At 45.2% G+C, this 21,762-nt stretch overlaps 1 protein-coding gene across 2 annotated transcripts in view; it reads left to right on the forward strand.

Moving 5' to 3' along the window:
- The window catches only part of VPS8 (VPS8 subunit of CORVET complex), an 88,573-nt gene that overhangs the window by 25,346 nt on the left and 41,465 nt on the right, over positions 1-21,762 (forward strand). For both annotated transcript variants that reach the window (XM_054075048.1, XM_054075049.1), the window contains exons 15-31: positions 1,698-1,772; positions 2,420-2,455; positions 3,961-4,051; positions 5,125-5,171; positions 6,551-6,640; positions 7,045-7,091; positions 7,606-7,828; positions 8,768-8,857; positions 10,426-10,477; positions 10,744-10,786; positions 12,209-12,281; positions 14,174-14,293; positions 14,865-14,936; positions 17,468-17,587; positions 19,305-19,361; positions 19,753-19,835; positions 21,126-21,210. In XM_054075048.1, the coding sequence (XP_053931023.1) occupies positions 1,698-1,772; positions 2,420-2,455; positions 3,961-4,051; positions 5,125-5,171; positions 6,551-6,640; positions 7,045-7,091; positions 7,606-7,828; positions 8,768-8,857; positions 10,426-10,477; positions 10,744-10,786; positions 12,209-12,281; positions 14,174-14,293; positions 14,865-14,936; positions 17,468-17,587; positions 19,305-19,361; positions 19,753-19,835; positions 21,126-21,210 (1,404 nt within the window). The remainder of the gene's footprint in view (positions 1-1,697; positions 1,773-2,419; positions 2,456-3,960; positions 4,052-5,124; positions 5,172-6,550; positions 6,641-7,044; positions 7,092-7,605; positions 7,829-8,767; positions 8,858-10,425; positions 10,478-10,743; positions 10,787-12,208; positions 12,282-14,173; positions 14,294-14,864; positions 14,937-17,467; positions 17,588-19,304; positions 19,362-19,752; positions 19,836-21,125; positions 21,211-21,762) is intronic.

Raw genomic sequence — 21,762 nt, forward strand, 5'->3', positions numbered from 1 at the left:
AGCCTTCTGTGCTTGCACTCAAGCCTTCTAGAAATTCCACAGCTAGACAATAGGGTTCCTGTTCAATTCTGCTGTAGCCCTGTGAGACTTGCTGGACCAACCAACCAGAAGGTGGCTCGTGTGGGTCTGGAGTTTGGATCTGCAATTCCAAGCTCAGTGTACGGTCATGACTCAATGCCAGAAGCCCGAGAGAAGTGCCTTCCATGCAGGATGGCAGGGTTTCATAAAAAAGACCTCTGTCCTCTGTCAGAGTGCTCCTCTCAGTCTGACTGGTCAGACTGGAGTATTTGTAGCCTTTAGACCTACAGAGCTGCTGCTCGTCTGCCTTGCACTGCTTTATCCGCTTCACACTGCAAGCGTTGCTGTTCTCAGCTGCAGAGGCATGCTGAGGAAGGAGGACTCAGAAGGTGGAGTCTGGTATAAGAACTTAGCTTAGCGACTGCCTGCCACATGATCTGGATTTACGAGGCACAACAGTGCAGAACATAGTTAGACATTGTCAGTAAGGTGGTATACGAACTCCCTTTGCTAGGATATGTTGTTATTCAGAGCCCTTCACTCAATTCCAGACACTTGGCAGTGTCCTGTGAGGACTTTGGGTGATTACCCTCAAAGCCAGAGACACGTGGCTTGAAAAACTGGTGGGTCCGAATAAGTGCTGCCTGTTAAAGTGCTATTGTGAGTCCTGAAAAGACCTCCACTCGATTCACAGACTGAAAGTGGCAGATGAGATCTGAGGTCTATAATGTCATTTTGAAATACTGAGGGTACAAAACAGGCAGTCTGCTTCCTGGCTTTTCAGTAGGAATTACAAGATGTCCTTGACTCAATTACTCAGGCTGACTTCTGACGGGGAGCCTTTTTGTTCGTGGCTCAGAAGATCAGAAATATACCTTTTTCCGTGTTAGTTCTGCAGGCACTCTAGACTGCAAATCTTAGATGAGGCTGCTGCTCCCAGAAGGGCTCTTCTGGTTTCAGAGGTGCCGGGGTTTGTGGATGAAGAGCATCAGAGCCTATTCTTCTACTGCAGCACCTGAAGAAAGATGCGGGGAATATCTGCTACTTCAGCCTGAGATTCTGTGTTCAGCAGGTTGAAGGGTTGTCCTGGCAGTCTGTGGAAGGGACACACTTTTCAGCAGTGGGAAAAGATCCAGCACACTTCCCTACCTGGCGAGAGTGAGGAAAGTAAAGGACAAAAGGCTCTACCTTGTATAACCGTGCAGGGCAGTGGGAAGCAAGCGCTGTCCTTGCGTTGTGGGAAAATCTCTTAATTTTTATGTGATCCTCCATTTCTCCCACTGTAAATGTGCCCATATATAGCCTGGTGAACGCTCATTACTGGCGTTCAGGTTCCTGTTGTAGCAACTCACTTCAACAATAGTCTTTCCATCTATGTCTCCCATACGTTCGCTCTTGAGGAAGGTTTGTGAAGAAGCAGATGGCAAGGAAGGAGCTCCTCTAACTTGTTTGGCGTCTGGGAACAGACACAGAGCACTGTATGTGGCTCCCTGGGGCTCTGTCTTGGGCAGCCAGTATTTTTACTCACTCCTGCCCAGCAGTGTGCATTCTGTCTTAATCCTCATTTTGATTTCTGAACTGCGGAGCGTCTCTAAAGTTCAAATAAATATATATGTTTCTTGGGAAATCTTGTGAAAACCAAAAGCAGTTCTACTTGCATGTGACTATTCTCCCTGCAGGCACTGGTTGGAGAGAAAGCTTGTTATCAGTCCATCAGCAGCTGTGGTGGCCAGATCTTTTACCTTGGAACTAAGGTAAACGTGGGGAGTTTTTAAGAAAAATACAGGCGTTGGTGGAAGCTCATCTTCTGGAGAAGGGCGATTTCTTATTCTATGCAGATGTGAATTAGTTATGGGTTCTCTGTGCACTTATGTCATGAGATTAAAGAAACGTACTATAATTTGGTCTTAGCCACGATATGGGTCAAAATGTCGTAGTTTCACGGCCTCCTGGTTTGTGCTTCTTCTTAATATTAACGTACTGACATCTCCTTGGTCCTAAGCTTCAACTTTTCTGTTCTAAATGTGGTAGTGAGTAAACAGAAGTTGATAACCCAGCAGGGGACACTAGATGCTATTGCATAGAATGGGAAAAGGAATAACCTGTTCACTTTTCCTGGCCTGCAGGGCAGACTGTCTGTGAAAAGGCAGAGAGAGGTGGCCCATACGGCACATGGAAATAGGGGAGGAAGTGAGGGGTGGTACCTTGGGGCAGGTGGGCTGTAAGGCCAAGTAAAGGGTGTTTTCTGTTCAATATAAACTTACAGTTTATTGCTGCCATGCCCAGCTTAAAGCTTGCTTTACTTAGCTTCATCTGTACCAGCGTGCTCTGGTGGGTCTGTGGGATACCACAGGCTGCGTGGGACACTGTAAGGAAATCACTTGTTCTTTTTCTTTTTTAGTCTGTTCACGTTATGACATTGAGAAGCTGGAGAGAGGTACGTTGAGAGGAAAGCTCTGTGGCTTAGTATGTTTGAATTGCTTAAACATAGCTTGAGAGGAGGGAGGGAGTGTTTGTGAAGCACATTCTGAGCCCTGTGTTCAGGATCCCCGATTGCTACACACAGCCGGCACTGTAGGTACACTGCGTTCGTGGTGTGATGCTGTGGCACTTCTGCTTGCAGAAATTTGCAGGCTGAAGGGAGACCTTATTCTCCCAAGCAAGACATAATGCCTTGCCATGTCTGCGCTTCTGTTACCAAGACACAGTTAGTGCAGTATATGACTTCAGAGGACTGTATAAGTGCAAGCCTTCTGTCTGCCAGATAAGCATGCAGGAGTGGAAGGAAATGCATGCACTGCAATTTGTCTCCAGCTACTGCAGGAGCAACGTCATAAAATCCATCAAAGATTACCTAGAAGGTAATTGACTGAATCATTACGTAGAAGGCGGCTTCAAGGCTGATTCTCAAGGAACTCCCCAACAGTTATTTCTCTCCAGTCTCACGTTTCTCCTTTAAGCAGTGACCTTCACCCTTTTTCCTCCTACCTGTTTTGCAGCTCTTGTACTCATCCAAGATTATAAGTTGCTCGATTTAACACTAAATCAAGACCTGTCATAAAATAGAAGGGTTCAGATCTATTGAACTTGGATACGGTCACTGCTTTTAGTTACCAAGATCGCGTTCCTCTGCTAGTTTTCCCTCCAGCCATTCACTACCAACATAGATTTACTAAACTGTTAATGAAAAGTCGTGCTTTGACACATAAGTTAGTGTATTGGCCTTCCTAAAAGTCAGTTGCAGCCAACCTCCTTCTAAATTACTGTATGGTTTCTCTTTTTCTGGAGGCCTCTCTGTGGTAGGGGACTTACGAGTTGTAGTTAAGTATGTGGGGGGTTGGGTGTCAAGCTGAGGGTGAGCTCTTACTGCAGTAGAGTGCCGGTCTGAGACTCAGAATCTCTCCTCTCTCAAACAGTGCTTTAACGTTTTGACCTAGTGTGCTAAGATGAGTAGTGTTCAACCTTGTGATTCCTTCAAGTAGAAAATACTTGTGACCTACTTCAGTCCTTGGTGACTGTGAGCTCAGAAGGATATAAAAGTAGGATGAGAACATCTGTATGCTGAAAACATGGCAGGGTTTTTTGTTGTGCTCTAAGTGATGAGGCAAGTATAAGGCATGGAAAATTTTGGTTGTGATTGCAGACACTCACTGATGCTGTTGGTCTCCATCCATCAAACTTCTGACCTAAAATGTAGCCCACGGGGATTTGATGTACTGGGGCCTGATCTTTCTTAGTCTCTTTTAACTGTCCAGCAGAAGATGTAGGTATGAGAAAATCTTTTTGAGATACTGTCCGTGACTGCAGTTCATTGAGAGATTCCGAGGCTCCCTGTCCCCCTGCTGTCAGGGTTCATGACCCACTGCTGGGAAATGCTGATCTTCAGTGGGAGGGGATCATCTTTTCTGTGACACTAAGGTCCAGTATTACTTGTTATTTTAGAGAGTCGATCACCTTCTGAAACAAGAGCGTCTCACGGATGCCCTGGCTCTAGCTTGGTCATTTTATGAAGGTAAAGCAAAGGCTGTAGTAGGTAAGTTTTGTCGTTTCTTTGTTTTATTTGAAACCACTAGGGAAGGTTTAAACCTAGGCATATGCTGAGATTACTGTTTCAGGAAAAAAAGGAAGAAAATTGAATTGAATAAGAAAAAGTAGGCTTTGGGTTTGGCAGAAACAACACCTTTCATATGGATGGATTTGGCTTTTTTGGAGTCGTCATCCCTTTAGCTATTTTCAAATGAAAATCAGACTTGGCCTGTGTTTGACTCCTGTCTGTTATCACTTTGTCATGAATGAGGTGGACCCACAGGTTGGATAACAAGCCTGTTAAAATATTCCTGAAGGTCATGCATGACCTGTAGAGTATCTCCAGTGTGGTGTTCTCCTAGCTCTGCCGAGCAGGTGCTTTGTGCCGGGTCTCCTTGGACAGTACAGCTGACTGAAAGAACGGCTGGGTTTTGGCACCATGCTTCGTATAAAGGAAGATGCATTGTGAGCCCTTAGTTTTTATGATAAATGTGTTAATTATGCTGTAAACTGCTGCTTGAACAGTCTGATTTGGACTGGACACATTAACTTCTCAACAAAGAACTTCTGATGGGTTTAGCAGATGGAACTCAAGTTCTTGGGATGAGATCCTCCTGCTGTGAAATTGCTAGTACGTGAAGATGTGTTTCATTTTAACACATGGGTGTAATGCAATTAAGTAGATAGTTTTTCAGTATTCAAAGGATTACTGTCTTTTTTAATTAGCATTTAAGGTATTTTTTTCCCTTATAGTGCACTTAATTCAGCTGTTTTGCATCAAGGCATCCCCCTCCAATTAGCCTCACGTATGCAGTCTTTGTCATTCCTCTGTTAATGCTTTTCTCAATGTTAAAACAGCATTGAGATCTGTTCTTGCCATTCTTGTGCTGGAACAGTCTTTACATTGAGAGAACAAGCTCTTCAGAAGAAGTGAGGGCTACAAGTAGAACACAAAATTCTGTATGTAGATATCCTGACCTCTGCAGCTCAAGGGTAGTGGTGTTAGCACTGTGGGATTTTTGTATTGCACAGATAGTTTAGATAAGTAAAGCTTCATTTTCCCTCCCTCATTCTTTCTAGGCTTGTCTGGGGATGCAAGCAAGAGGAAAGCAGTCATTGCAGACAGAGTGAGTTGCACATCTCTTCCTAAATGGAGTTTCATGTGTGCTGATGTGATGGTAACTGTATTCCTGGAAGGAAATGGCTTCTATCCTCCAGAAGTTAATCCAGCTAACTGTAGTATATGTACATGTGCCTCTCTTGCTAAGATTGTGAGCAAGATTTTAGAATAGGCTTGGAAATACCTTTTGGGTAAAGGTGGGGATAAAATCTGCAGCATTACCAAATCAAATGTGACATTATCATCCAGGTCTTGAGTCCTATGGTCCCCTTACAATGGAGAGAAAAATTTATGTAGGTAACTCAAGAGTTTCCTGACCTCTGGCTGGCAAGTGTCCATCAGTGTGTAACTTGCTGGCTCTCAGGATGGAAGCTTTGCTCCCTGTACACATGGACATGGACTAAACTCTTCAACTGACCCTGTTCAGTTAGAATAACAGAATTATAGAATAGTTTGGGTTGGAAGGGACCTTAAAAATCATCCAGCTCCCACCCCCTGCCATGGGCAGGGACACCTCCCACTGGCTCAGGCTGCCCAAGGCCCATCCAACCTGGCCTGGAACACCTCCAGGGATGGGGCAGCCACAGCTTCCCTGGGCAACCTGGGCCAGGGCCTCACCACTCTCATCGTGAAGAAATTCTTCCTAATACCTAGTGTAAATCTGTCCCTCTCCAGTTTATACCCATTCCCCTTGTCCTATCACTCCAAGCCTTTGTGAACAGCCCCTCTCCGGCTTTCCTGTAGCCCTTTCAGGTACTGGAAGGTCGCTATAAGGTCTCCTCTGAGCCTTCTCCTCTCCAGACTGAACAACCCCAACTCTCTCAGCCTATCCTCGTATGGGAGGTCCTCCAGCCCTCCAGTCATTGCCCCTCGTCCTATTACTACAATCCTTTGTAAACAGTCCCTCCCCAGCTTTTGTGTGACCCCTTCAGTTGTTACAGGAACCCTTTTTCTGGAAAGAGTATGTTTAAAACACACAATTGCAATAATGGTTCAGCTGTAGTTTGTTCTTCATGTGTATTTTTATGTGCAGGTAAATAAGTGTTGCTGATTAAGGAATTATAACTTAAGTTTTGGGTGGAAATGTGGCCCAGGTGAGCCTTGCGCTTCAGGATGTGTTTGTCTGCCTGAAAATTTGCTGGCAGGCTGGCTGCCCATTTTCTCAGACAGTTAAAGCTATTGTAGGCTGCCTGTATCCCGCTGGGCCACTTCTATGCCATGTCATGCCATTGCCTCTTGGCATCCTCTTCTCTCCTTCCTGCCTGCAGTAGTTTACACCCAAAATGGACAACAGAGTTCACAGTGCTGCCATCATCTAGAAAATGTGTTACAAGTAGGGCCTCTAGTGTAGGATTTGAATGTATTTTCTTCTTTATTGTAATTCAGATGGTTGAAATCCTTCTGCATTATGCTGATCGGGCTTTGAAGAAATGTCCTGACCAAGGGAAAATCCAGGTTATGGAGCAGCATTTTCAGGTATGGAGCTCCAGAGGACTCTTGTGTGGATCTTTGCAATTTTTTGAGTCAGACTTCGCTTTTGCTGCAAAAATTACTTGTCTATTTAGGAAAAAATATTGTTGTGGTTCACCTGAACACTAATTCTGCGGTGTGCCCTAATGAAATCAGGACTTAGGGCTAGGTGGCAGAGCAGAACTTGTACGCTCTCTGTCGCCTGCGGAAATGTGACTGGAGCTTTTCTCCATATGAACGGGGGATCCCCCCAGCATACGGGGGAACCTGTAACTGTGCCAGCTACCAGCAGATTCACATAACTCATTGTTTCTGCGCTGTATTGGCCAGGATTCGTTTTGTGCTCTTCAGAATGTGGTATTTGGTAGAATTTTTTCCCGTCTCTACAGTTTTTTCTGTTTCCTCTGCAGGACGTGGTGCCTGTCATCGCTGATTACTGTCTTTTACTCCAGCGCACGTAAGTCTGAGTTTGTAAGCCTGTCTGCCAAAGCAGACCACCAGCCCCTGTAGTCCTGAGTGCTGTCTCCTATAATATCACATGGTTTTTGAAGAATTGTGTCACATCTTTGTCATATCGTGTATCACATCACAGTTTAAAGGAATGCTTAAAAGCAATTACTAAGGTCAGGGTACTCTGTACTCGAAGAAAAGTGCGTCTTACATTTTCATTGATGTGTTGAGCAAGAAAGGTCTGCTACAAATTGTTTCCCCCACGCCATCCCCTTAAGAAAGAAGCTGCTGTGGTAGATTTTCCTGTCGTCATTTCTCCTCTCAAAGCAGTTTTTGTGCTGCACCATCCGTAGCTCATTTATTCTGTGTAGCTGCACCAGTATAGGAACTAAACAGGGCATTCAGCTGTGGAGCTTGAGAAATACAGAGGAAATGGAGTTTAATTTGGAGCCCCCAGAAAACGGATAAGTAAGGAGATTTTAATAAGATTGTTTGATGACTGAACACTTGTTTCCTCCTAGGGATCTTTTATTTAACCAGATATATGATAAGATGAGTGAGAATTCTGTAGCTAAAGGCATCTTTCTAGAGTGCTTGGAGCCATACATCTTAAGTGATAAGCTAATGGGAATCACAGCTCAAGTGATGAAAGACTTGCTGCTTCACTTCCAAGACAAGAACAGGCTGGAAAATTTGGAAGCCTGCATTGTGCATATGGATATCACCAGCTTAGACATACAGCAGGTGAGCTGTTGTACTGCGCACTATGTTGAGTTCCCCTGAATAAAAGACAACATCCCCAGTCACCAATGTGAACTGCCTGTGCTTTTAAGCGCAGCATAGCATGTGGAAAACAGTGTGTCACCTTTCAACAGACAAATCTGGTGTAATCCAAATCATTCACACCTTCTGATCACTGATTTGTGACAGAACTTAGCCCCATGTCCCTGGGATCAAAGTGGATGAATGTGGGAATTATGTAGAGTGGCTGTGTCCATCCTGTTACACACATGTGCCTATAAATGTGTTTTGCTCCCCCAGTTTGTGTCCTGGGATAGGCTAATGCGGCGGCAGCTGAATGTGTTGGGAACTCCTAGTTTGTCAGGATTAGTCCGATAAAGTCAGTCTCTCCTTTTTGGAGTTTTGTTAGCATCAAAGGCTGAAGGGGCACTAAAACCTGGAGGGTTTGTCAGTTTGGTGCCTCCCAGCCTGCTCTGCTGTTTGGTCTTGTGTGACAAAGGTGGCAGAGGAAGGAGGTGTTCCTGCTGGATACTCCTGTTTTCCTTGGTCAGTTTTTATTCCCACAGCATGGCTTTCCATTCCAAGGAGGGAACTGCTTGGGAACTCAACAAAATGATTCACTAACCCAACCAAAAGGCAAACTAGAGCAATCGAGGGTTTTGAAGAACTGATTTTTTTCATTCTCGTGCAGGCTATGAATGCTAGAATCGAGACAGCTAGATTCCATGTTTGGTCCGTGAGCAATAATCTGGATGCTCCCTTTGGAGATCTAAGGTCTTTGCAGAGACTGGTTCTGCAAGTGGAAATTCTCATTCTTCTTTAAATCCTACTATCAGGTGGTTCAAATGCAAGAGTGGAGATAGTGTTCAGGAGATTGGGGAATGAGAAAACTGTGAGCTAAGAGCAACTGTTTGTTTACGTTGTGCTTTGTTTACCTTGCAGGTAGTTCTTCTATGCTGGGAAAACCGTCTCTATGATGCCATGATCTATGTTTACAACAGTGGGATGAATGACTTCATTAGTCCCATGGAGGTAGGAACGATGCTCAGTGCAGAGAGTTGCTACTTGTTTGTTCAGCACACAGTCCTCCTGAGAAGCAGAGTTTCAGAACCAATGCTTATCTCTTCATTCAGTGCATATATTTTCTGTCTTTTTCTTTTTTTTTTTTTTTTCATATTTTTTCATGTATGACGTATGCAGTTTATTTGACTGATCAGTAGAGGAGAAAAGTGATTTGTAATCACTGTGCTTTAGAAAATAAATTTCCCTGCTGAGGTAGCAATACTCTGTAAAGTTAGAGAAGGAAATTCACTTCTGTTAATACGATAAATATAAACAAAAGGGGCAGAAGAGGCTTAAAGAGCCTGTGTTGCAAAGCTCTCTCTTATCAGCTCCGCTGCTGGTGGTGAGCCTGGCCTACAAGGCACGATGTGCTGAGAAACCATCGGCTTTCTGTGCAGTGGGGTTAATGGTGGTGGCGTAGGTGTGAAAGCTTCTACGAACACCTCATGCTTTTTTTTCCTTCGTGCTGTGGTTCTGCTGAGGGCTGGAGCACCTCCCATACGAGGACAGGCTGAGAGCGTTGGGGTTGTTCAGCCTGGAGAAGAGAAGGCTCCAAGGAGACCTTATAGCGACCTTCCAGTACCTGAAGGGGGCCTACAGGAAAGCTGGAGAGGAACTGTTCATAAAACCTCGTGGTGACGGGACTGGGGACAATGGGTATAGACTGGAGAGGGGCAGATTTAGACTGGACATTAGGAAGAATTTCTTCACCATGAGGTTGGTGAGGCCCTGGCCCAGGTTGCCCAGGGAAGCTGTGGCTGCCCCATCCCTGGAGGGGTTCCAGGCCAGGTTGGATTGGCCTTGGGCAGCCTGAGCCAGTGGGAGGTGTCCCTGCCCGCGGCATGGGATTGGAACTGGATGATCTTTAAGGTGCCTTCCAACTATTCTATGATGTCTTAACATCAGCTGGAAAAAGCATCCTTTGCCACATCTTGGTGTCTTCTTTGGCTCTTATTGTATATGGCTATTATTGTTTTATATGTGTATATATAGTATTGAGAAAAGCAATAAAGCTGATGAGGGGCTGGAGAACAAATCATATGAGGAGCGACTGGGGGAACTGGTGTTGTTTAGCCTGGAGAAGAGGAGGCTGAGGGTTAGACCTTATCGCTCTCTACTACTACCTGAAAGGAGGTTGTGGAGAGGTGGGCAATGGTCTCATCACCCAAGTGACAGCTGATAGGACAAGAGGGAATGGCCTCAAGCTGCACCAGGGGAGGCTCAGGTTCGACATTAGGAAAAAATTCTTCACTGAAAGGGTTCTCAAGCACCGGCAGAGTCTGCCCAGGGAGGTGGTGGAGTCATTATCCATGGAGATATTTAAAAGGTGGATAGATGAGGTGCTCAGGGATATGATTTAGTAGTGGACAGGTACGGTTGCATTTAATGATCTCAAAGGTCTTTTCCAACCTAGAGATTCAATGGTTCTATGATGAGAAAGACTTTGTCTGCTCCAGTGATCTCTGCTTTAAAAGCACACAGATCCTTTGCCTTGAGCTTTCCCAGCTGCTTGAGCACTGCCTTCTCTCTCGTTACAGAAGCTGTTCAAAGTCATCGCTGCTCCGCTGAATGCTGGGAAGTCACTCACAGGTACAGAATTCTTTCGCTCTACGTGTTTCTAGTTTTGAAATTTGATGTTTTGAACATGTCTAATCACTTTGAACAGAAGTATGCAAAAGGGAAATACTCAATATATGGGTCTTGGAGACTGGAGAAGTGCTCTAGTACTGTTTATTGTGTGTAAAGCTGCTTTACTTAGAGTGTCAAGTGAGGTGCTTTGCTAGCAGCTAGAAAAAATAATTGCATCTGTGAGTTTTCTTGAGAAGAAAACAAAACTAATACTTTTTATTTTACAGATGATCAGGTGGTGATGGGCAACAAGCTGCTTGTATATATAAGGTAAGGTCCCTCAGAGGGCATGGCAGAGTGGTGGCAGCAGTGGTTTAACTCACTGTAGTTACGTCATCTTAGTGTGTTTCAAGGTCTGAGAGACTGTGTGAAATAGCAACGGCTACTTCGTACAGCTGAGATAAAGTTACGATGGCTTGTTGTTACCCGTCTGTGAGAGCGTAGGTGGGGTAAAGTTGGAGACTTGAAGCTCAAGTTACTGCTGATATGCTAAGGCCCTATCTTTTTTTTAGAGTTTGGTTAGAGTTTTTTGTCCCATGTGTTACACGGTGCTCCCTTGAACAAAAGCTCTGAAGCCAGAAAAGCTGTATTTTGGCCCTTTCTGGCATGCTTTTGGGATAGCTGTGCTCAGGTGCTGCTTGCTGTATTGCCTATCATTTGCAGAGGGGTTCCTGAGATTGCGGAGAAGGACTTGCGGGTGCTGGTCGATGAGAAGCTCGACATGAGCCGGCAATGTGTGCTCGCAGCCCAGAAGGCCAACCATGTCCTGGGCTGCATCAAAAGCAGCGTGGCCAGCAGGGAGAGGGAGGGGATTCTGCCCCTCTGTTCCTCTCTTGTGAGACCTCATCTGGAGTAGTGTGTCCGGTTCTGGAATCCTCAATGTGAGAAGGAGATGGAGCTGTTGGGACGGGTCCAGAGGAGGCTACAAGGATGATCGGAGGGCTGGAGCACCTCCCATACGAGGACAGGCTGAATAAGGTGGGCTTCTTCAGCCTGGAGAAGGCTCCAAGGAGACCTTATGACAACCTCCAGTACCTGAAGGGGCTAGAAGAGAGCTGGAGAGGGGCTGTTCACAAAGGCTTGTGGGGATAGGACGAGGGGCAATGGGTATAAACTGGAGAGGAGCAGATTTATTCTGGACATAAGGAAGAATTTCTTCACGATGAGAGTGGTGAGGCCCTGGCCCAGGTTGCCCAGGGAAGCTGTGACTGCCCCATCCCTGGAGGTGTTCCAGGCCAGGTTGGATGGGCCTTGGGCAGCCTGAGCCAGTGGGAGGTGTCCCTGCCCATGGCAGAGGGGTTGGAACTGGATGGGCTTTAAGGTCCCTTCCAACCCCAACTATTCTATGATTCTGTGATCAATTAGTGAGTTCCTCTCCCTGAAATCTCTACAAAATTCTTTATTACTTTTCCTAAAATGCAGGAGAAAAGATTTTTGGGAGAAGTAGAGTTTCTCCTGTTACTTTTCAGCTGTGGCATGGCATACCTTGGGTGAGAATTTGCGCAGAGCATTAGCTCATCATGTATTAACCACAGTGCTGTCTGCAATGCTTGTTTTCATGTTTTACAGAATAGATTTATTTGTCTTGTTTTAAAAGCATGCTGAAAACTAACAGAAAAAATTAATTAGCTTGAGGAGAACAGTTTCTGTCAGGAGGTATTAAAAAAATTTTCTTTCCTCTGCTTTTTTTAGCTGCTGCTTGGCAGGCCGTGCGTATCCGTTGGGTGATATTCCTGAAGATCTGGTACCTTTGGTTAAAAATCAGGTGAGCAACCTTTTGGAAGGAAACTTTCCCATATAGGGTTTTTTTAGAAGAAGCTGCATATGTCTTATTTGGTGGGTTTCTGATAGAAAGTTATTATCTGTATCCTTGTGATTTGAGTATATATCGCTGTAAACAACAATGACATTTTTAAGGAATGAAATCAAACGGTTGTTACAAAATGAGCATTTAAACTTAAATGTTTATCTTTCAACTCCAACTTGGGGAGTGAGAACTCTTGGCTCTAATTTTGATTGTTTTTTTCCTTATTCTTCACTGCAAAGATACCAGAACTTTGAAGCTGTCTCTTCTTCCTAAACTCAACTATGACGTGTGAAATGTAGGAGCTTCTTCCCTGTTTTCAAATGTAATATGGGGTTGATGAGTAGAAACTGAGATAATATCAAAGAAGATGAACTAAGTATTCTGCCGTCTGTTTGGCTGTTGCTAAAAATTCAATTTGTGTTGGGAGTTTTTCTGCCTCAGATATTACCCCTCTGGCCTCTTTGCACAGGGAATTGTGAAGTTCAGCACAGTCTTCTTCCACAATGGAAGTCCCAGTAGGTGCAATTCTGTCAGTCCTTTCCCTGGATCTTCACCTCTGAGGCGTATTCCGTCTCTTAGAAAAGACCTTTAACCCAGCACTGCCAGATTCACCACTAACCCATGTCCCTAAGTGCCATATTCACACGTCTGAAGCCCCTCCAGGGATGGTAACTCCACCGCTTCCCTGGGCAGCCTGTTGCAGTGCTTGACAATCTTTTCCGTGAAGTAATATTTCCTGATAGCCAATCTAAACCTCCCTTGTCGCAGCGTGAGGCCATTTCCTCTCATCTTATCACTTGTTATTTGGACAAGAGACCAGCACTCACCTCACCACCTTTCAGGGAGCTGTAGAGTGCGTGTAGAGTGCAACCTCCTCTTCTCCAGACTAAACAACCCCAGTTTCCTCAACTGCTCCACATAATCCCCGTGCTCCAGACCCTTTACCAGCCCATTGCCCTCCTCTGGACATGATCTAGAACTCTTTCTTAAAGAGTTTGTGGCTGGCAGGTGAGTATCAGGTTCAAGGAGGCCACCAGGGAAAGCTGTGGGTCTGAAAGTCAAGCTGCTAACTCCTCCTGGCCTCACTTGCCAATCAACTCGGAGTAAATGAGAGAACGTGGCATTTCCTGCAGACAGCTGGGAGAGCGTGTTCCCTGTCAGTTCCCTCTGGAATCCCAGTGTGTGCTTTATCCCGTGCTCACACGCAATAGCTGGTCTGCAGCAGTCACCTGTCTTTCTACTGGTGGCCGGATCTGTTGTGAGCGCGTTTGAGATGGATGGAGCTGCCGCTACCCTCCTGGGAGGATCTGAACTCCTCTGGCAGTGGTTCAGTAAAGGGAATTACCTTCCTTTGGAAAGACATGCTCAAATTTCAGGAAGTAGGAAGTCCATGGAGGAGCTGCAGAGTTGAAGAGCATCTATGTCAGTCCTTGCAGCGCCAAGAGCTTTGTGCTGCAAAGTGAGGGGGCAGATTGACTGGCTCTTCCCAAGGGAACTGCTGATAGGGAGAGGAGCTGTGCCCTGGATAAGGAGGAGTTGCACAGTTTCTGCGGAGAGCTGCCAGGAAGGGGAGGGAGTTATCTAATTTCACACACTTTGGTCTGCAAGTATAAGCCTTAATTTTTGCATTATGTTAAATTTTGGTTGATACTAAGTTGGTTCGCTGGTCTGAGGGGGAATTTTTTTCCTACTAACAAGCAGCAGAAAACATCATTCGAGTAAGAGTACTGATGGACTCCTTTTAAAGCTTAGCGCGGAGCAGGTAAAATGCTGCTTTCCCATGTGCTGATGCTACTGGTTATCTGAAATCTACAGGAAATCTGCTATTTTTGTTTGAATTTTCATTGCAGATCTTCGAATTTCTCATCCGGCTCCATTCAACTGAGGGATCTGTGGATGAAGAGGTCTACCCTTATGTCCGTACCTTACTGCACTTCGACACTCGGGAATTTCTTAATGTTCTTGCACTGGTAAGAGATTGCTGATCTCCACGATAAGAATGTAACGCCAGTTCTTCTGTCATCTGTGTCTTGGATGCACAGTCTGTAAGATTCCTATTAAATAGTTCATGCTTCGGCAGGACCAGTAGCCACTGGCTCGATGCAGGAACGGTTTTGACGTGTGTTCTGTAAAGTAGCAGAGATGGCAATAGTCTGTTATGTCCCTAAGTCTAAATTGCTGAAAGTGGCATTGTAGAGTGGAGACTCTGGTAACAGAGGCCATCTTTAAAGCACAGGTAAAAGAAAAACAATGTCTTTGTAAAGAGCGTTTTATACCTACATCTTTCTCCTGCAGAAATGCTATTCTTCCTTCTTTTCTTGGTTTTCTTCCAAATTTCTTGGTTTTTCTCTGTCTGTTTGGAGCTTTACTTTTACCTGAATACGGAAGAACCGTTTTGGTAGTTAGAGAAGAGCAAATTGCATCTCAGAACTTGCATAGAAAGAACTGAAAAGCATGGCCAGCTTTGTGTTTGCCGGTGTTTCTGGGGGTGGCAGTGGGGAGAACCTTCTTCTCAAAGTGTCAGTGTTTTGCCTCCTGCAGACTTTCGAAGACTTTAAGAACGACAAACAAGCTGTGGAGTATCAACAGCGAATTGTGGACATACTTCTGAAGGTGAGTGTGCCTGTAAAGTCACTTCTGTTTACATCTGACTGATGATACACAACTCTGCAGTAAAACCTGTAATTTGGATGAGGTGTTTCCAGTCCTACCCTGGGTGATGCCTCTGAGAAGGTGGTGGGCTGGAGCCTGGATTCCCCTCAGCCAAGACTGTCAATTGGATATTCAGAAGTGGTGCTGTCACAATTAAATAGGGGGACAGGTCTCCTTTCCTGTCTGTGGTTTCACCTGAGTTGTATTTTGTTGTCAAATTTCTTCTCTCTGCGCTGATATGTTTATTTTTATCTACTTCTCATTGATTCCATTCCCTGATTCCTTCTGAGCAGGAAAAAAGGTCCCAGGAATCCTGTGCTTAGCAGGATGCCAATGCTCTTCAGTTAAAACTCTGTTCCCTGTATCTGTAAGTGCTGTGTTTGGGACGTAACGTACCCAGAATGACAGGCCTATCTTTAGTAAATGAGAGAGGAGAGAGATGTCAGCGTTATCAGCCCGGTGCTCTAGAAATCACTTGTCATCTGCAGCCCGTGTTCCTTAACAATGAATGTTCTCATTAAAAGCTATCACTGCCAAACGCCGTTTGCTTTTCCCTTCAGAGCTGTCAGCATTAATAATGAGTAACTCCACTTGGAATCTGTTTATGTATAAACATATCATAAGTAGCGTTTCCTTGTCACTGCCATCACTGCTAGATGAGCTCCGGGGCACGCGGGAGTGAATGCAGCAGGCTGGGCGGGAGGGGAATGTTTGGGAGCCTGGCTGAGCAGGATGGTGCTGTAAGGGTGTTAGTAGCCCTGTGTGGGGTTAAAGCATGTTTTCCTGTGTCTTTAGCTGCTGTCAGCAGGAGGTGGCACGCTGCAGCTGTGTTCTGGAGCTACGGTGGGATGTGTTCCTGCGTCAGGCGTAGGCTGGATTGAGCTGTGCACAGCCCTGCTCTGCGCTGCTCCCCACGTAACAAAGCGGTTCTGTCCACCGCAACAGAATTCAACCCTTGGAGGGGACTGTGAGAAGTCCTGCAGGATTAGATGCATCTGCAGGCAACTAATTAGGTGTTGTGAGAACTCTCAGTCCCTTGGTCTGGAATATGCTCTCCTTTTAGATAAAAACAAAATCCTGCAGGTTTTTGGTTTTTTTATTTTTTAGATTTATTATTGGCTTTGGAAATCAAGGCACTTTAAAACTGGTTTGGCCAATGTAAACATTCTGCTAATGCTGATCTAAACTTTGACAAATCTATTATCTTTTAGAAAGTCCACACGGTCACCCTGCAGCCTCTGCAAGGTTGCTCTGTTTCAGAGGTACAGTGCGCTCAGCTTCATGTGAGCTGCCGAGGACCTGACTAGTGAAAAACAAAGCCAAAATAAATAAAACAATCCTATTCTTTTAGTGAGCCATATTTTTAATGCTGTTGGCTAACACCGTTCTGACTCGGCTTCTGTATGAAATAGCCTTTCCAAGCAGAAAATGAAGAATGATGGCATTAGACAATGTTTCAAGCAGAGCTCTGCTCGATTCCTTAGAATCTTGCCCATCTCTCCACTTGTTGATGATACTCATCAGCATCTCAGGAGGATCTGGGACCCTGGGTCACTTTAAGGATCAGTTGTATCTGCCACACTTAGACTGATGAGGTTATAAACTGTGCAATGCTCTGTGTCTAGGCTTTGCTCTAGAGCAATTCTCGGATGCTAGCTGACAGACTTGTTCAGATAATGGATTTCCTCACAACTAAAAGCACTGCCCTTAGAGGGAGGACCCTCCAAACAGGGTTATTTCGCTTTTTCTTAGTGTTTGGGACTTTTTTAGAAGCATGAGACACTGAGTCAGGACACATCACGCTCGCTTTTTTGCATGCCAGACGGCTGACAAGCACTTCTCAGGTTTCTAATGCCTTTTGTAGTGACTCTCTGTTCTATTTTTCTGTAGTTTCAGGTCAGCACAGCCACAAGTTTCTTAAGATATTCATAGTCTGAACAGCTAATTTAATGTGAGAAAAGAAACTTTTCCCCAAACCTGCAGTCTATTTTTTGCACACCACACCTGCTGTGGTGAGTAGGGCTTGAATTCAAATGTATTATTTTTTCCTCCTGTAATTGTTAATTTTATCTTTTTTCCCCCATGTGACAAAATTTCTCTGCTCAGAAGCCCTAAGATGTGTCTGGTGATCAGCACAGACTACAGAGATGGAGATAAATGGGGGCTTGGGGCCCCTTCACACCCGAAAAGCAGGGATATGCGAGAATACTTCCCTTGAGTATGCGGCAGAAAGGTCAAACCTCTTCAGCTCTAGGAGAGAGGTGATTTAGCAAGGACACATCCACTATGTCTTCAGAGGACACAGAAGGTGGCTTTTCTTTTGACCTTTAGGTGGACTAACACGGGGAAATTGTGTAGGTGTCAGGGCAGGAGGAGGCACGATGGCTGTACAGGGATTTCTTGTTGCAGTGTCCTGACTGCTTTCCCAAAGGCACCTGCAGAAACACTCACTTCTGGTTTTGTTTTTCCCTCTTCTCTCCAATGCTTCTCAGGTGATGGTCGAGAATTCTGATTTCACCCCATCGCAGGTCGGCTGTCTCTTCACCTTCCTTGCCCGTCAGCTCGCCAAGCCCAACAACACATTGTTTGTGAACAGGACGCTTTTCGACCAGGCAAGTATTCCTTTGTGAGGGGTGGACAAAATTCCAAGCAGGGTGCAGCACAGTGGGCAGTGTGGCTGGTGCTGTAGACTGAAAAGCAACCCTGGAAGTACTGGTGTGCTATAAAACAGGTGGCATCTTGCTGGGATTTTGTTGCGGTTTCAAAGAAGCAGAGGAGGACCACAGAAAGTTCCGTCTTTCAGCTTGACTGCTGGAATTGTGTGAGAAATAGGGTTAGATCCGAGGAAATGGAACAATCTTTGCTCTTCTCCATGGAATGTTGGATTCCTGTGGTCACTAGTTGACAGGAGAGGGAAAGCAAAGACCCATAAGGGTGGGAACCAAGCTGTTTATGCTGCAGTGAGTGTTTTGGTGGCTTTATTGTCACTTGTAATGCGTACGAAGGTGCCGAGGTAGGGCGATAAGGAAGGTCAGCTAAAATGGCATCGGCAAACTTATAGAGCACATGTATGTAGCTGGTAGTTTCTAGTTTATGTGGCCGCTGTCCTTCTCTGCTGTTTGAAACAGGCTGGTGGGCACCACTGTGTGCTTGGAGCTTGCATGGGTTAAGCTCATACTCCAGTGTAAGTCCCAGAAATTCCTGGGATTTAGGAGAAGGATTCAGTGGCTGCAGCAGTTTTGCTTTGATGATGATATGGATGTATGAACCCAAATTAAACAAAAAGAGTTAGAAAACATATGTTCTTTGCTATAATTTAAGACCAAAGAACGCTGTGGAGGCTAAATGGAATTGGATTCAATACTTTAATTACTGATATATTAAATTTTATGAATTACATGATTTTCTGTTTTTCTGGGAGAAATGGCACAATCCAGGAAAGAAGTCGAAAGGGTCAGCGTAGTGGTTCCAGCTGTTTGGTGTGTAGTCCAAGGCAGGGGCACGGGATTCCCTGGGGAGTTCTGTATTCCCTGGGTTCCCCAAAGTTTGTTTCTGGTGCTGAGTCATGGCTTTCTCTCCCTGGAGTCTTCCAGCAGCTCTTGGTTACTCCAGTGTTAAATATCCTTAGTTATAGGAGCAAGTAGAGAGAATACCTCACAGATGTATGTTCAAATTGCACAGTCATGTTCTGCTTTGCTGTTGCTATTATCGGTGCTCACAATCTGCTCATTGTCATAGAATCATAGAATAGTTTGGGTTGGAAGGGACCTTAACCATCATACAGTTCCCACCCCCTGCCATGGGCAGGGACACCTCCCACTGGCTCAGGCTGTCCAAGGCCCATCCAACCTGGCCTGGAACACCTCCAGGGATGGGGCAGCCACAGCTTCTCTGGGCAACCTGGGCCAGGGCCTCACCACCCTCATCGTGAAGAAATTCCACCTTATGTCCAGTCTAAATCTGCCCCTCTCCAGTTTATACCCATTGCCCCTCGTCCTATCACCACAAGCCTTTATGAACAGCCCCTCTCCAGCTTTTCTGTAGCCCCTTCAGGTATAAGGGTCGCTATAAGTTGTCCTCAGAGCCTTCTCTTCTCCAGGCTGAAGAAGCCCAACTTGTTCAGCCTGTCCTTGTATGGGAGGTGCTCCAGCCCTCCAATCATCCTCGTAGCCTCCTCTGGACCCGTTTCAACAGCTCCATCTCCTTCTTATGTTGAGGATTCCTGGACTGGACACAATACTCCAAATGAGGTCTTACAACAGATGAGGTTCTTTCTAACAGCTATGCGAAGGAGGCCTAACTCATGCTAACTTCTACACCCTTGCACAGGTCCTTGAGTTTCTGTGCAGTCCGGATGATGATTCCCGCCACTCGGAGAGGCAGCAGGTAACAGCCTTCAAGGGGATATGATATCTCTGTAAGCACCAGGTGTGACCAGACTGTAGAGGAAGTTCAGCCTCGTTTGGCACGGATGCTGGCTGAAGGTCGGATGCTAAAGCAGTCGCCTGGTGTAGGAATGGAAGTCAGTGCATACACAGTGGGAGTGAAGGAGGTTTCTCCCCTGCAGGTGAGGTTTGACAGCAGTAAGAACTGAGGCAGGACAAGTCCTGCATGAGCACCTTCATATTCGTAGTTAATGGACAATTGATTAAAGAAATCTGCTCAGTGAGCCCTGTGTTAATACAAAGTTTAGTGGAGCAGGAGCAGTGTGCTTCTGAATGGCGCTGGCTGTCCAGCTGCTACTGCAGTAGAAATAACCAGTCTTCAATATCTGCAGGTCCTTTTAGAACTGCTCCAGGCAGGAGGGATAGTGCAGTTTGAAGAGAGCCGTCTTATCCAAATGGCAGAAAAAGCAGAATTGTAAGTTGCTGTGTAAAATATACAAATATGGCTTTGAAATCTCCTCCAAAGCTTTTCCCCTCCGTGTTTCCTGTCCCTACTCTGCAACTGTGTTTGTGTTTATTTTCCCTATGCATTCACACGTTTCATTTCATGTGTTCATATTTGGCCCCAGTCTTCTGGCCTTCTCTCTGCTGGGTGGTCTTACAGAAAGCATTGTTAAGGCAAGAGGGGATACAGCTGTGAGAACCCTTCTGGCATGAAATCCAGTGGGGCTTGATGAATTTTGGCACTTCCTAGCCGAGCGCCCAGGCTTTGCTCGAAGGCATTGTTGTGTATTTGAGTGCTCTACCACTGACAGATGGAGATGAGTCACTGGGGTGAGACCCACAGGTGGATTTAAAAGCACGAAGGGGTCTGAAGCCACCGCCATGGTACTCATTTTAGAACTGAGTAGGAGAAACACAGTGTCTGGAAAGGCTAAAAATTTCCACTATCTCCTTTAGAAGCTTTACACTCTCCAGAAGGATCTGTCATGCTGGAACAGAGTCAGATGGGGAGGAGCATCTTCATCCAAGTCTTGGATTTGGATGTTGTGTGAATTAATCCACTATACTACAGAAAGACCAGAGGGACAGAAGTGCCGTGGTGTGATATGTCATGCCTGTTTTCTTGCGTGTCTGAGGAGTTACTCAACTGAATTTTTCTGACTAAAGAAATGCATTTTTTTTCTCCTTGCTTTGGAGTTTGACAGCCAGAACAACCAGCTCAGGCCCTTCCATCAGAACTAAAAGACCTATGATATATGATATTTAGCAGACTTATCATTTGTTTTGCCTCCGTTGCATCTGGTTTTATGTAAAGTCTTGAAATATTAAAGTTGTTTATTAAAATCTGAAGGTAGGAGGCTGTCATAAAACATTGAGTCACATTCACTGTATTTCTTCGAATTAGTGTTGTGGAGCCGAGCGTGTTATGGAAATAAGGTGATCTGTGAATAGCAGAACCTGTGAGACTTGAATTTTTGAAGGATTTTTGTCCTCTGCTCCTTGCCTCTCACCTCAGTAACTCTGTTTTCCTCTGTTCTGTATGATAACTGAAAGAGGGAGGTTGAGAGGCTGATTGGCCTCTGGCTGATACCAAAAGGCCTATGGAAACTGGAGCCACCCAACCTCTGCTGAAAACCTCCCTGTGAGATACTTCCAAATGCTTTTTGTAAAGCATGCTGCATTTCTTTCGAGTACTGTTGAACTGTGCTGGGTCTGAACTACCTGCTTCTGTTGACTCAGCTGAGTGTGGTTTTCATTTTAGCTATCAAATTTGTGAGTTCATGTATGAACGACAGCTTCGCTATGACAAGATAATTGGCTGTTACCTGCGTGATCCAGTGAGAAAGGTGAGTAAATCGGGTGTTTCTGGCCTTTCTTCTTCATAGCAGTGCAGCCTGTCCAGCTGGCCAGAGTGTGAATGTGTCTTAAAAAGTGTCCTCCTTTACAGCTGATTTTATGTAGTTGTAGTCAAGGCTTTTTGCATTTGTGTCTGCATTGAAGAGGAGTTGATTTTTGTAAAGCTTCAGAGTTTTTTGTTTCTTTTTAAATAAAAACAATGTTAATACTAAATCCAGAGTGCAAGGTGGGATTCATTGCAAATGTTGCTAACTGCAGTACTTTTTGTTTCTGCCGTCAGGCCCCTTTTTCTTCCCCTGGGCAGAATCTTTCTGCCCTTTCTGTCTCTTTGCAATTACCTTCTGTTGCGTATCTGCCGTGATTTTTGAGGTATTCTCTTCCCTCCCACCAACATAAGTTTGAAGGAGAATCTGGCAAGTTTGATCTCACCAGCTCCTTGTGAAACCATTATGCTGAAAGTTGTGGGGGTGAAAGAGTCAGAAGACATTATGATAGAAGAGGTTATGATAGTGAGACGGTCAAAAAATGTGTTGCAGGAGAGC

This window comes from Cuculus canorus, chromosome 9 (assembly GCF_017976375.1).
Source record: "Cuculus canorus isolate bCucCan1 chromosome 9, bCucCan1.pri, whole genome shotgun sequence".
In the NCBI taxonomy this organism is placed as follows: domain Eukaryota; kingdom Metazoa; phylum Chordata; class Aves; order Cuculiformes; family Cuculidae; genus Cuculus; species Cuculus canorus.